The sequence below is a fragment of the Diabrotica virgifera genome, chromosome 8 (genome assembly GCF_917563875.1).
Source record: "Diabrotica virgifera virgifera chromosome 8, PGI_DIABVI_V3a".
NCBI lineage: Eukaryota > Metazoa > Arthropoda > Insecta > Coleoptera > Chrysomelidae > Diabrotica > Diabrotica virgifera.
Window position 1 is genome coordinate 223,544,575 of NC_065450.1, and position 16,518 is coordinate 223,561,092.

At 32.7% G+C, this 16,518-nt stretch overlaps 1 protein-coding gene and 1 pseudogene across 1 annotated transcript in view; one reads left to right on the forward strand and one right to left on the reverse strand.

The window, feature by feature from the left end:
- The window catches only part of LOC114341612 (uncharacterized), a 101,448-nt gene that overhangs the window by 26,677 nt on the left and 58,253 nt on the right, over positions 1-16,518 (reverse strand). Inside the window, exon 7 of the mRNA XM_050657507.1 lies at positions 13,250-13,426. Coding sequence (XP_050513464.1) covers positions 13,250-13,426 — 177 coding nt within the window. The remainder of the gene's footprint in view (positions 1-13,249; positions 13,427-16,518) is intronic.
- On the forward strand, positions 9,652-12,935 carry LOC126889363 (nascent polypeptide-associated complex subunit alpha-like; annotated as a pseudogene).

Sequence of the window (16,518 nt, forward strand, 5' to 3'; positions counted from 1 at the left end):
GTAAACCGGCGACTTTAAAGAAAAATACCGAAATAGGTCGATTTTTATTTTTAATTTCCGATTTTTTGGCATATACATCATACTAGTGACGTCGTCCATCTGGGCGTGATGACGTAATAGTTGATTTTTTTAAATGAGAATAGGGGTCATGTGATAGCTCATTTGAACGGGTATTCAATTCTCTATTCCCTAATATAAACATTAACATAAGTATTTATACAAGGTGTTCAAAAACACATTTTTTTAATTAAAATAATTGAAACAAAAAGAAGAATGCATGTAATTTATCTAATTCAAAATACGTTTTAATGTTGTCAGAAAACAGGAAAAAAATTTATTTGACAAATAAATATTGTTTTTTGCTTAAATTCAATGTTAAAGCTGCCACCCACCTGCCTCTTGCCAGTTTGAACATTTCGTTCAAGCGAAAATCAATGTTTATTTGTCAAATAATTTTTTTCTGTTTACTGACAGTAGCAAAACGCATTTTGAATTAAATAAATTACATACATTCTTCTTTTTGTCTCGATTATTTTAATTAAAAAATATTTTTTTGACCACTCTGTATAAATAATTATATTATTGTTTACATTAGTGAATAGAGAATTGAATACCCTTTCAAATGAGCTATCACATGACCCCTATTCTCATTTAAAAAAATCATCGATTACGTCATCAGGCCCAGATGGATGACGTCACTACTATGATATATATGGCAAAAAATGAGAAATTAAAAATAAAAATCGACCTGTTTTGGGAGTTTTCTTTAAGGTCGCCGGTTTACGAAATAATGAATTTATGCGTTACTTTATGGACGCACTGTATATATTATATTGTAGAATGAACATTATGTATAAATAAACACTAAAAATAAAAATTTATTTGTTTTCCAAGCTAGGCTGTCATCTGTCAATAATAGTCTGCAAATTTATAAGTGGTCTAGTCCGATTAAGGAATTAAGCTTAAAAACGAATAATTTCACCCGAGTATGTGAAATGTCAAGTATATGAGTGGGGGCTATCGATGAAGTGACTGTATACGAGTTGGAGCGTATAGGACATGCGCGTGACGTTTGACAAGTTCAAGGTTTTAGGTGAATTGGACGGCGCCCAAATTTATTTTCATGTAGGTACCTACTTAAAAATTTAAGTGGGTGGTGGAATAGTAGGCGTGTACAAATAATTTTTGCGACTACCCACTGACGTTTCAATCAAATCAACAGAAAACATAACCTTCTCTTTGTATTTCTGTTATCCGAATAATAAATCGAGGAGATAGTCAGCCTTTCGAGATTTTCTAAAAACCACAACCTACATGGGTGTATAAAAATGAGATGCAATGAAATAAATTAATAATGTGTTTGAAGTTTACTTCTTTACGATCGAGAGTGAAATTTTATAATGCCGGGCGCATGCGCACACAGACAGTATGTAGTTCGTTGCTAATCTTTCAAGATATGTATGTATCAGCGCTATCAGCGCAAATAAGTCATTAAAAGGATATATTAGTGTTTTTAGTAAATGTATTATTTACTATAATTTTTGTGTCTTTGGATTTGTCTTCCTCGGGAATAAGACATTTTATAATAATAGCAAGTCTATTTTAAGTATTTTTGTAAACTTCACTTGGTCTATTAAATTTGTCAGTATGTATTAGAAATCTTGTAACCTGTCAAAGCAAAGGGAATATTGCTCAGTGGTCGAGCGTGTGACCGGAGATCGAGAGGTCCCGGGTTCAAATCCCGGACGATTCATTTTTTGAAGTTATTCTTCTATAGGCGCGATTGAGAGTAAAATTTTTCATAAATCTGCGCGCATGCGCACACAGACAGTATGTAGTTCGTTTCTAATCTTTCAAGATAGTACCTATCTGTATCAGCGCAAATAAGTTATTAAAAGAATATATTAGTGTTTTTAGTAAATGTATTATTTATTATAATTTTTGTGTCTTTGAATTTCTCTTCTTCTGTAGTAAGATAATAAAATATGTAGGTATAACATTTTTATCACGATACCACTCAATCTATTTGTCACCGTGTTGTGTAATTATATCCGAAACTTACGCGTCAATTACAGGAGACTCGGTGGTCTAGTTGTTTAGCGTTCGGTCAGAGATCGAAAGGTCCCGGGTTCCAATCCTGGACGATTCATTTTTTTTTATTTTTGGTTGTTTTAATAAAATTTTTTTGAAAGTGGTAGGTGAGAAAGTTACTTTAATATTTAAATAAAATACAAATAACCTGTTAAGTATATTTATTTTTTTGAAATTATATAATAGAAGTATAACTTCTTACGTGCGTACAAAGTATACACACATTCTTTTTTATTTATTTTTTATTTGGAGGGGATCCATCCATACTACATAAAGAATTCCAGACATCTGGAGCGAGAAACTCTTGTGTCCTTCCAGTTTCCAGTGATAATAATAACATAGTGCTTTGCAGGATATTAAATTTCAATATAACTTCTTCTTCTTCTTCTTAACGTGCCCTATCTATTAGTCCCCTTGACGTTGGCCATTAACATCGCGAAACTGTCTCTGTCTCGAGCTATTCTAAATAGTTGGTCTGCTTTCTTTATTCCTGTCCTCTCTCTGATACCCATTCTTCAACCAACAAGCATGTTTTCTACCAATTCTTCTGCGTCCTTCGATTTTACCCATCATAAAAGTTAAAGAATACTAATATATCGGCCTCCACTTACTACGTGTCCAAAATAGGCCTTCTTTCTACATTTGATGTTATCAAGCAGCTCGCGAGCAGCATTTGCTCTCTTAACCCTCCGTTAGTCGCTATCGGTGTCACACACCGACGACAGAATTATTCATTCGGGATTTACAAAACAACTGGTTTTTTCTATCGCCACTTTCTGTACCTCTTCCTATCAACTAACCTCGTGTTAGTATACATTCTTACCTACTTGGGTACAGTTGTGCGAGTTTTATAGCTATTTTCGGTGCAAGACTCCGTAGCGACTAACGGTGTGGTTATTACTTTATTGGCATAACTTGCAGTTCAGGTAAAGATTTAGCATCTTATTATTGCATTTTATCGGTAAGTTTTGGTCAAGTCTTATTTATAGATGTCCTTTGAAGCCGAACAAAAACGTTTGTTGGAATTATGGGAAATGGTTCCTAGCGAATATTTTTATATTACAAATAACAATATGTATATTGTTATACTAAGGTTTTTCATTTTATATCTGTTGTTTTTTAATAAAACATTTTCAAAAATATTTTTCAGTCATTCCTATATACAATATAAAATATTTGTATGAATTTTATAGCAATAACTATTTTTTTAAAATTGTCGGACTCTGACACCGTAGCGACTCTTGATGCTCCGTTTATCCTAGCGACTAACGGAGGGTTAAGGACTGCCACATGTGTCAGAGTAGCCGTACATGGTATTTTTAGCCTACTAGTCTGGGCTGTTTATCGGAGAATAGGCCATTTTTGGGAAAAGTTATTTACCAGCAATTTTATTGCTGGAATCGAATCTTATGATTGTATATATTAATAATATAGGTATGCAAAGTCCGCAGATAGTGTGCTACTTTTTTTATAAACAAAATGGCGACCGAAAATCGTGTTTTTTTCAATTTTTGCTCTATAACTCCAAAGATTTTAACTTTACACCAAAAGCACCCAAATAAAAATTCACCGCAATTAAATTCTGCATAGAGACGTGTTTTTCCAGATTCACTTCGATGAAAACTTTCCCCGGAAAAAGCGGGTTTTTTAAACAAAATCTTTAATTTTCAACTAAAATTTTAGATAAGTAATTGTTAATCAATAATTAAATAACTTGGTAATGTAAAAGCTCTTTTCGTATAGATTATAATTCCAGAAGCCGATGGAAATTGAATGAACAGTTTAGCAACAATTGAATTGTTAATTAAAAATTTACGGTCGCTATAATAACGACAATAATTATGATGCATAAGAATAACTACGATTTTTTCATAAAAAGACACTATACCTATCTAATATACTTTACAGAATTGAAATTAGACTATTTAAGCGGCCTCAGGAATATTTTAAAATTATAAACAATTTTTAGGCTTATAAACAAATAGAATATCTCGGGAAATGTTAAACTAAATTAAATTGTGAAAACGGTATTCGAAAAACAGCGGCAGGGCGCTTCTTTTAAAAGAAAAAATATTTAATTATGACGAGTGGTTCCTGAGATACAACCGGTCAAAGTTGACCGAAATTTACGGCAAAGATATAAAAAATAGGATCATAATTTTTAAACCATCACCTTTTGATTTTTGTCCTCTTTCTCGACACCAATTTTCATATCTTTAAAATACTCATAACATATATTGTTATAATAAAAACTATCGATAATACGTGTGAAAATTGCCAAAAATAGCAAAATTCCAATCAAAAATTAGGTTGGAGAAAATGTATCCCTCAAAGTTCAAAATCAGTATACGTTAAAAAAATGCATTTTCTCGGCTTTCCATGGAGCAATTTCCTTCATTCTTTTTTTGTTCCCAAGTAACTCGAGTAGAGTCATCGAACTAACGCATTATTAAATGTCAAACTTGCTTTTGTTTTGTTATAATAAATTAATTTATTTATTATAACACAAAATTTTAATTTGTTTAAATAAAAATTGTTTAAATAATTATACAGCTTTCAAATGAGAATATCTATGTTTTTAACTTTAAAAGGTACACTTGTAGTAGGTTTATCTAAAAAAAGCCTACAACTGGAAAAAATATGTAGTTTTCTGTTCTTATAAATAAATAAATCTATTATAACAAAACAAAAGCAAGTTTGACATTTATAAATGCATTAGTTCGATGGCTCTACTCGAGTTATTAGGGAACAAAAAAAGAATGAAGGAAATTGCTCCATGGGAAGCCGAGAAAATGCATTTTTTTAACGTATACCGATTTTGAACTTTGAGGGTTACATTTTCTCCAACCTAATTTTTTATTGGAATTTTGCTATTTTTGGCAATTTTCACACGTATTATCGATAGTTTTTATTATAATAATATATGTTATGAGTATTTTAAAGATATGAAAATTGGTGTGGAGAAAGAGGACAAAAATAAAAAGGTGATGGTTTAAAAATTATGATCCTATTCTTTATATCTTTGCTGTAAATTCCGGTCAACTTTGACCGGTTGTATCTCAGGAACCACTCGTCACAATTAAACGTTTTTTCTATTATAAGAAGCGTCCGGCCGCTGTTTTTCGAATACCGTTTTCACAATTTAATTTAGTTTAACATTTGCCGATATATTCTATTTGTTTATAAGCCTAAAAATTGTTTATAATTTTAAAATATTCCTGAGGCCGCTCAAATAGTCCAATTTCAATTCTGTAAAGTACATTAGATATGTATAGTGTCTTTTTATGAAAAAATCATAGTTATTCTTATGCATCATAATTATTGTCGTTATTATAGCGACCGTAAATTTTTAATTAACAATTCAATTGTTGCTAAACTGTTCATTCAATTTCCATCGGCTTCTGGAATTATAATTTATACGAAAAGAGCTTTTACATAACCAAGTTATTTAATTATTGATTAACAATTACTTATCTAAAATATTAGTTGAAAATTAAAGATTTTGTTGGAAAAACCCGCTTTTTCCGGGGAAAGTTTTCATCGAAGTGAATCGGGAAAAACACGTCTCTATGCAGAATTTAATTGCGGTGAATTTTTATTTGAGTGTTTTTGGTGTAAAGTTAAAATCTTTGGAGTTATAGAGCAAAAATTGAAAAAAACACGATTTTCGGTCGCCATTTTGTTTATAAAAAAAGTAGCACACTATCTGCGGACTTTGCATACCTATATTATTAATATATACAATCATAAGATTCGATTCCAGCAATAAAATTGCTGGTAAATAACTTTTCCTTGTATTTTGCTAATTAGCCCAGAGTATACGTCTCTGCAGCCACATTTCAAAGGCCTCCAAACGATTAATCGTGGATATTTTTAATGTCCATGCTTCGACACCGTATAAGGTGTCGACAACATTGAATCATGCGCTTTCGAAGTTGAAGATACAAGTTATAATTGCAGAAGAATGACCTCATTTTTAAAAATGTTGTGCGGGCTATCTCGATTCTATATTTTATCCCTTAATCTGGATCTAGTTGTTCAGTAATATGGTAACCAAGATATTTAAAATTGGGTACTCTTTGGATTATATGACCATCAGCATATAACCGTGAATATTGATGTGCCAAACGGTTAAACGCCATGTATTTTGTTTTTGAACAGCTTATGTTTAGGCGAAACTCTCTTCCCACTCTGTCAATCGCATTTAAAAGGCATTGTAATTCATTCATGTCATCACTTAAAATAACTGTATGCTGTATCGTCTGCATATCTGATTGTATTTATCAGAATTCCACAATGGCGTAACCAGGATGATGATCCTAAGGGAGGGGAGGGGGTTACAACTTCAAGATGGCTTGATTTGTCAACAACACATATTGGTGTTAAGCGTATAGAGCTCAAAGTAGATCCCAATGGGGGGAGGGGGGGGGAGATCCCAATGGAATTCCATTAACTTTCACGGCCCATTCCGAATTATGCAGCTCTTATAATATTCTATCTGAATATAAATTGAACAACAGTGTGGGGACAGTATAAAACCCTGTCTGGCACCTCTTAGTATTTTACATAGTTCTGTTGATTTTCCATTTATGCAAGCTTTCGCTGTTTGACGCCAGTATAGTTTTTCTATGATTTGTACGTCTTGACAATTAACTCCTTTATCCTTTAATGTTTTAATTTATTTGTGATGCTGTACGCTTTACTCACTCGATCAAAGGCTTTTTCATAGTCAATAAATACAGCACAGACGTCTTTCATACATAATATAACTTCTAGCTTCTCAAAATACTCTTAACCTATTGTGAAAATGTAAGTAACTAACCGTTTTTAGAAGATTTTTTTTTCTTCTGGGAATTTTCGAAACACCACAGGACATTCCAAACCCAAACATTTTAGGAATTTCACAAGCTTTAGTATCCGGATAACAGAATCGCTTGGATATCATCCAATTCAGAGTGCTACTTATACGCTCCATGTACTAAAAATAGGATCAATAGTGAACTATCTCTTCGTATTTCTGTTATGCTGATACCAAATAGAAAGACAGGGAGTCTGGAGAAGGCAAGCAAGTCTGGATTCCACATATAAATAAAAAAATGTGTGTGTACTTTGTGCGCACGTAAGAAGTTATTCTTCTATTTATACATATAATTTCAACGAAGTAAATATACTTAACAGGTTATTTGTATTTTATTTAAATATTAACTAACTTTCTTATCCACCGCTTTCAAAAAATTTGTATTAAAACAACCAGGAATCGTCCAGGATTGGAACCCGCGGCCTTCCAATCTCTGGCCCAACGCTCTACCAACTACGCCACCGAGCTTCTTTAAGTGACATGTAAGTTTCAGATATAATTACACAACACGGTGACAAATAGACATATAAAAATGTTATACCTACATAATATTTTATTATCTTACTACAGAGAAAGATAAATCAAAAAATTATAATAAATAATACATTTACTAAAAACACTAATATATTCTTTTAATGACTTATTTGCGCTGATACAGATACATACATACCTATCTTGAAAGATTAGCAACGAACTATTACTGTCTGTGTGCGCGTGCGCGCAGATTTATGAAATTTTACTCTCAATCGCGCCCAAAGAAGAATAACTTCAAGAAAATTTTGTTATTTGAAAATAAGTTTGGCATACAATGGCAATGTAGAAAATTGTTTTAGGTAGGTAATTCTGCAGTATAAAATTTGAAAATAAGTTTGGCATACAATGGCAATGTAGAAAATTGTTTTAGGTAGGTAATTCTGCAGTATAAAATTGACAAGAATAAAAAACCGCTAAACGCCGTAAAAATGAGTGGCGCATACAATATTCCAGCTACAAAAGATCTGATATGAAAATTACGTGGCGCGAAAATGTATTTTCATTTTGATGCAAAACAAAAATCTAGTTTTATTTTAAAAGATTTTTCCATAATATTTGCTAAATTTGAAGTAAACGCGCCACAAAAGAGTAAATTTGATACAGTTTGAATTTTGAAACTCTTTTGTGGCACGTTTACTTCAAATTTAGCAAATATTTAGGAAAAATCTTTTAAAATAAAACTAGATTTTTGTTTTGCATCAAAATGAAAATACATTTTCGCGCCACGTAATTTTCATATCAGATCTTTTGTAGCTGGAATATTGTATGCGCCACTCATTTTTACGGCATTTAGCGGTTTTTTATTCTTGTATCAGGAGTTTTTCAAGTTATAATATAACTTGATAATAGTTCAAGTTATAATATAACTTTGTATATTATACAAATTAAATGTATGAAGTTGAATGCAATTTTTCTCGATTACACGTTAAGCTTTATAAATGGTCACCTCTGTCGCATTATCCCCCCAAATGATCTAGTGTCCATCGAATGTACACTAGATTTTTTTCTAGTCGAAATAGATTGAATAAAAATATTGGGATGGCCGGTAAATGAACTCGGATTGCCCGTTGCATATCAAATTTAGCGTCGTAACCACTACAACTCCATAAACCATTTCGGGAATAATCGTTAATTGGATTATACTTTTGTAGCTTAATAACTTCTAAACGGCTTAACCAATTTTGATCACTAAACATGAGTTTGAAACGTATTGACAAGTAGTATCTGATGCATCTGAGGTCAAGTATGAAAACTAAAGCTGTTACAGAAATTATTGAGCTTGAAAAACCGTTTTTCCCCATAGGAAATAGATTTGATCATACTTATGAAGCGTATAACTTAAAATTTCGAATTTTCCCGGATATGAGGTAAACAACGTTAGATTCGCCTAGAGTCCTTCTACAAACGCTCAGTTATTGGCGCAATTCGTAGGTTGAAATTTTGAGTAATTGTCGAAAAACCAAAATTTTCAAAGTTTAGTTTTTCAATTTTTCGGTTATACTGAGCCGTGTGTATGTCTCAGGTTGATCGCTTAAGCACCATTTGAAATCTTAACTCAACCCTATTGATTTGGTGTATTTGCGGTTTTCCTGTCTCTCCTTGAACCTAAGATATATACGCCCAAAAACTATGCTATTTTGTATCTACCTAGTCCTCTAGCTGGCTTACGGGTAGTCAGAAGTCAAAAATTAGACCGGTTCTGAATCGGCCCTCACCCCCTCTTGAAACACAGAAAAAAATTCAGATAGGTGTAACTTTTCCACACACATACATACATTTTAGCAGGTTTAGAAAATCGAAAATTTCGTGTATATATAGTGTCGCTTGTAGGGGTGTTGTGCGCCACTGGTGAGAACTGCCGTTCTCTGCGGATTTGGTCTCATCTTTGTCTTTTTTCAAGACTTATTTTTTATCATTTATGATGTTAAATAAAATCTAAGCAGGAGGGATGATTCCAGATGAGTTGAATCTCTTATACACGTCCTCGTGACCAAATATCTAAAAAAGGCTCAGTGTAATCATGTCTATTATAGATATTTATGATGAGACAAGAGATAGAAAATAACTCCGAGAAAAATATTTAAACACAAAGGTATGACCTTTATGCAGTTACTTGGAGGAAGTAAGATAGCGTGCTCAGTAAGCAGCTATGAGATGCAATGAGAATAATGCACGTTAGAGAAAAATGGGTGAATATAAAACAAATAATGTATAAAGAAACAGAGGTGTAAATAAAGTTAGGCAATGAAATAAAAAAAGCAATTACCTCAACTTGAGCGGGGATATGGTCTATTACTTACACTTTTTAACATCTATATAGATCAGGTTTTAAAAAGATGGTAGGTTTAGCAAATACGCAATAGCCATACCAGTAGAAGAGAATATTTATATTATATTCCGCATCAGGCGGCATCACAAGAGGAGCGGCATAATCAGTAAAATCAAAATACAAATAATTGAGCCATTCAATAATTAAACATACATATAGGACCAAGTGTCAGCCGAAAATATTTAACCGGTGAAGGTACAAAACTTATTTTGACAAATTTGGAAAAATTAGTTCTTGATTTAAAACGGCTCAGAGGACAAGGCTATGATAACAGGGTTAATATGAAAGGAATAAGAAAGGGTGTGCAAAACAGAATATTTGAAAAATATCCGAGAGCGTTTTACGTGCCCTGTGCATGCCACGCTTAGTCATTAATGCGCAGCGTCTTCTTCTACAGAAACAACAACCTTTTTTTGTATTATACAAGAACTGTACACTTTTTTTCTGGTTTTACAAAGCGTTGGAAAGTTCTAAAAAAAAAACATGTTGCACAACTAACACTAAAATCGTTGAGTACTACTAGATGGTTAAGTCGAATAGATGCATTGAAACCTATAAGATTTCAATTTTGTGAAATATATAATGCGTTATTCGAAATAGTAGACAATGATGCGTCAACAATGATTCAGAAACTAAAGTCAAAGCACGAGGATTAGTAAAAAATATTAAAAATTATAAATTTATATGCGGTGTAGTTCTTTGGCATGATATTTTATTTCATATGAATTCAGTCTCGAAGACGTTGCAACATGTAGCTATAAATTTGTCAGATTGTGTAAAAATGTCGTCAGAAACTATGGAAAAAATGAAAATTTACTGACAATTTTACTATGGCTATGACCAAATGAAAATTAGTGATAATGAAATTGCTGAAAATCTTGTAAATAAGTTCCGAATTTCCTGCTGAAAATGAATATTGAGGCAAGAGAAAGATGCGTCAATTTGATCTGTGGATCAGCTCTCAATAGAGGAAGATCAATTTAAAGTAAATTTTTTCATCTATATTTTAGACATTGGCTTTAATTCTTTGATTGATCGATTTTCGCTTTTAGAAACTCATAATAAAAATTTTAAATTTTTATATGATATTTTTAAATTGAGGGAAATATAAGAGAAGGGAAAAGGGAAAGATGATAAAATACTAGAAAATCTTCATTCAATACTTTTCATAGAAAAAGAATCGGATATAGAGGTAAATGATTTTCTAGAAGAATTATTGCATGGTTTATCCCAATATACCATACTCCATGAAACCTTTGGAGGTTTTGAGCTATTTGTGCCAAAATAACCTAATTTCTTTATACCCAAATATTAAACTCCGGTTAGAGGAATTTTGTCATGCGAGGTGCAGAAAGTACCGGCCCTAAGAATTTTACTAACACTCTCTCTCGGTAGCTTGGCGAAAGAAGTTTTTCAAAACTAAAAATGATTAAAAACTATTTACGAAGTTCCATAAGACAAACAAAACTAAAAAAATTAGCACTTATTTCAACAGATTCCTCACTAGCTGCTACTTTAGACTGCTCCAATCTGATTGACGAGTTTGCCAAAATTAAAATCAAAAGGAAAAAATAATTGTAATTTTCATAAATGTTATTTAATGTTAATATATATTTCATTTAATTTAAAGTATGTTTTGTTTTTAAAATAAAAGTTTTGTTTTGTTAATAAGTTTTGTTAATAAAAATAAATATTTATTTCAATAAACACAAATATTTATTTCACAGTTTCAATGTTTCAATAATATTTTTAGGGGACGTCATTTCGAAGACTTGCATCATATTGAAAAGAGGTACCGCACGGCTCTGTATGTATATACTTTTCGCAGATGACAAAAGTCAGTTTTACAGAAGATAAGGAAGACATGGAATATATGCTAAGAAAATTAAAGAAAGAATATGAGCTATGGGGACTCAAAGTAAATATGTGTTAGACCGAATACTTATGTACCTATTGGATCCAAGGTAGCAGATTTGAACTTGAGTTAAAAAAAAAGACTATTAAGAGTTGTAAGACTTTTAAGTAGATATTTAGGCTTAATGATAAGTCGAGATGGTACTTATATGAAAGATACACAAAAGAAAAGAGCACGGGGAAAATAGGCCACGAAAGCACTCCATGGAGTGATATGGAACAACACTGTAACCAAAGAAAATATAAAAAGAGCATATATCTTTCAGAGCAGAGTTATGGATATTATATGGCCAATGACAACAGCAATACGAACTAAAATAAAAACAGTTGCACTGGACTTTATCAGTAGATGTCTACAAATCACCAATGAGGATAGATAAAGAACAGAGAAAATATGAAAAAAAAAAATTAAAGTAGAATGCTCAATTCCAAACTAGTTGGAAAACAGAGCCCTACAGGTCTCAATGGGTCTCAATGAAAAGCGGTTTGATCTGCAATAACAAAAGCCGAAAAACTATAAAGAATACCAGAAATGACTGAAGTAGACAAAATCGTGATCCAAGAAGTAAACCCTAAACAAAGTGAATCCTCAACAGACAGTGACTCAAGTGAAGACATCCCTGAGTTGGAAAATGTTGGAACTGCAAGCGCTGCTTTAGCTACATTCTCTGGAGCTACCACAGCTGGTTTGCTCATGGATATGGTCTCCAAGGCCAAACAGTCCAGAGGAGAGAAAAAAGCAAGGAAGATCATGTCCCAATTTGGCCTTAAACCTGTACAAGGAGTAAACAGGGAAAATATTCTTTTTGTCATAACAAACCAGGTGTATACAAGAACCCTGTAAGTGACACCTACATTGTATTTGCTGAAGCTAAAATTGAAGATCTGTCACAACATGCGCAGGGTGCTGCTGCTGAGAAATTCAAAGAAGTCAGTCCCGCTGGCGATAACGCAGCTGGTACAACAACCACATCTGTTGCACCAATATCTGAAGAATCAGAAGATGAAGAGGTTGACGAATCTGGAGTAGAGGAAAAAGACGTAGAGTTGGTCATGTCTCAGGCGAATGTTAGTCGATCTAAAGCAGTAAAGGCAGTCAAGCATAACCAAAATGGAGCTTACGATGTAACCTTGAATGTTTTTTTGTTAACAAAAATTGCTCCAGTTGACCATAATGCAGTTAATAAGGCTTCAGTAAAATATACGTAAATGCAGTGGTACAGGCATGTACAAAAATTACCAGAGCACAGATGACCAAAAAGGATATTGAACTGGGACCCGCCGAGAAGAAAACAGATAAGAAGACATGCTACAAGATGGAAAGCGTACATAGGAAATGTTATGATAGATAGAGACCCCAGAGAAGGTGAGTGGGAGAATACGCTGTGGAGGACGAAAACGGATAACTCATAATAGTAAAAAACCGAAGAAGAAGAGCTCAGTTTTATCTGCTCTACTTGCTTTTTCTACTTTACGTATTATTTCCTTTAAAGTAAAGCAGTTTATATATTATGTATACTTACCCTCTTTAGTACATCAGGGCTAATAAATATCCTAAGCATGCTCATCAAGTTGTCCAAAAAGAAATTTCCGTTCATAAAATGTAGCCCTACAAATCGAATCGGTACTCCTTCTTCAATATATGTGAAGTACTTCTTCAAGGGGTCTGGCCTTAACTTGATGACGTGCCCTACACCAAACTAAAAATTAAAATACTTATTTATAGTTCGTAAAGTAAGATTTTAATAACAGAGCACTGTTAATATGCCAACGAATAATCCGCACAAAAATCAGAAATGCGAAAGAAGAATACTACAACCAAAAATTTGGGGAAATTGAGGAGTTGCAAGCAAAACACGACAGCTTTAACGTACACAAGAAAGTCAAAGAACATTTGGCATTAGTAGACAAAAAAAGTTTGATGTATTATACGACAGCAATGGAAAAATAGTCATAGAAACAGATCAGAAGCTAGAAATATGGAAGAAATACATTACGCAACTCTTCGAAGATGAGAGAAGACAAACTAACCTTGAAAATTTAAAATAGTGCGGCAGATTCGTGCAAATATTATAAGAATTGTGCATTTAATGATAGAAGCATATAATTTGAACCACATTTAATACACATATAAAGGTTCAAAATTAGATATGAGGCCATCTCAGATTTGACCTTTTACAAAAATGGCGGGCATTCTAAATGCCGACGATATATATGTGACTAATAGCACGATAACTTTTAAACGAAAAGTCCGAGTTCAACCAAATTTAGTATATGGGTTATTTTTTGATGTATAAGATCGAGCTCCTGAACCGGAAGAATCGGTTTACCAGAAGTTGTGTTTATCCTGATTTTGTATGTAAAAATATGTTGCTTTTTTTTCAATTCTTTCACCCTGTATATATTAATTTTTCAAAAAAGTAATACCGGCATTGAAAAGAGCGTAATAATAGTTTTTAAGAAATATTTTGAACTTTTTAGTTATGTTAATTACCATGTATTAAATGCATAACTTATCTTCACATGTACCTATGTGCGGTAGATTCATGCAAATATTATAAGAATTATTGTGCATTTAATGGTAGAAGCATATATTTTGGACCACATATACATACAAAGGTTCAAATTTAGATATGAGGCCATCTCAGATTTTGCCTTTTACAAAAAAGGCTGCATTCAAAATGGCGCCTATGCATGTGTGACTAACAGCACGATAACTTTTGAACGAAACGTCCGATTTTAAGCAAATTTGGTATATAGGTTCTTCTTTTGATATATAAGATCGAGCTCTTGAACCGGAAGAATCGGTTTGCCAAAAGTTGTGGTTTTCCTGATTTTTTTGTAAAAAATGTGCCTCCTGATGAGAGACTAATAAGTTTCGAAACCGGTAGAGGTGCTTGCTGTACTCTCTGATTGCACTAGAATATGGTTCGACTGTATTTTCGTTTTGCAACGACATTGAAAATGGTTATTTATTTTTGATTTACATTTACTCTGATTGGAGTACCAAGGGAACCATTCTCGTTGGAACTTTACCGAGCTGAGCAGATGGGACGTGAATTGTAAATGGTAGAATTCCCTCATCTTCCTTAGTATCAGCATCTGTATGGCTTGCAAATTGTAGAAGCTTCGGAGATGTAACCAGAGAAGGTTCCCATTGTTTTTATTCTGGTGGAATGTAGAATAGCATTATTTTGTTTTATTATTTAGAGTGAAAACTTAGTCGTTTTGCTAGCAGTTGCCGCTAGGGCATCTATGCCATTTCGTTCGTTGCAATCTGGGACTGCACGCTGGGGTTTGTTTTGGTTGGATCAGAGAGAGCAGCATATGTGCCTCCTGATGAGAGACTAATAAGTTTCGAAACCGGTAGAGGTGCTTGCTGCACTCTCTGATTGGACTAGAATGTGGTTCTACTGTATTTTCGTTTTGCAACGAAATTGAAAATGGTTATTCATTTTAGTTTTTATTTGTTCATTTGTTGTTTATTTTTTCATTTCTTTCACCCCGTATATATTAATTTTTCAAAAAGTTAATACCAGCATTGAAAAGCATAATACCGCCCATAGGTACATGTGAACATACGTTATGCATTTATTAAATGGTAATTAATATAACTAAAAAGTTATGGCGGTATTACCTTTTTGAAAAATTTATGTACAGAGTGTCCCAGACTAATTTACCCACGCTATATCTCTTAAACTAATAGAGATTTTCGAATGGGACAAAAGGTGATATGTTCTACTTGTAATACACTTTAATATGGCGTAAAAAAAATCATCCCCTAAATAATCATCCCTTAGTTACAACCCCTAACTTTAATTTTTTTAATAGCACCCTGTATATTTTTTTATAGTTTTGGATGTGGTCTTCTATCGTCTATTCAACACATTTTTTGAAAATAAAATCGGTTCGTAAATAACCAAGAAAATATCAGTTTAGTTTTGTTAATTATGTGTCCCAGACTAATTTATCAAGGCTATATTTCTTAAACGAATAGAGATTTTCGAATGGGACAAAAACTGGTCTATTACATTTGTAATACACTTTAATATGGCGTAGAAAAAAATATCCCCTAAATATTCATCCCTTAGTTACAACCCTTAACTTTATTTTTTGTAAATAGCCCCCTGTAAGTTAGGGATGAATATTTAGGGGATGAATTTTTTCTACGCCATATGAAAGTGTATTACAAATGGAATAGATCAGTTTTTGTCAAATGCGAATATCTCTCTCTATACGTTTAAGAAATATAGCCTAGATAAATTAGTCTGGATCACACAATTTAACAAAAATAAACTGATAGTTTCTAGGTTATTTACGAACCGATTTTATTTTCAAAAAATGTGTTGAATAGACGATAAAAGACCACATCCAAAACTATAAAAAAATATACAGGGTGCTATTAAAAAGATTAAAGTTAGGGGTTGTAACTAAGGGATGATTATTTAGGGGATGCTTTTTTGTACGCCATATTAAAGTGTATTACAAGTAGAATATATCACCTTTTGTCCCATTCGAAAATCTCCATTCGTTTAAGAGATACAGTCGAACCCGCTTATTAGAGTACCGGTTATAGGAATATCCCGATTTATGGAATATAAATTCGAAGTCCCGAAACGTTTCCATTTACCCTTTAATAAATTTATCCGTTTATTGGAATATGGTTTAGTAACCTCATACCGCTTTTTAGAATAATTTTTTCAGGTCAACAATAAATTTTTACGTACAATTTCCTAAACATTTTAAATTTGCCTGATATAATGGTTTGTCGGTAAGAGCTTCGAAAGCCTGC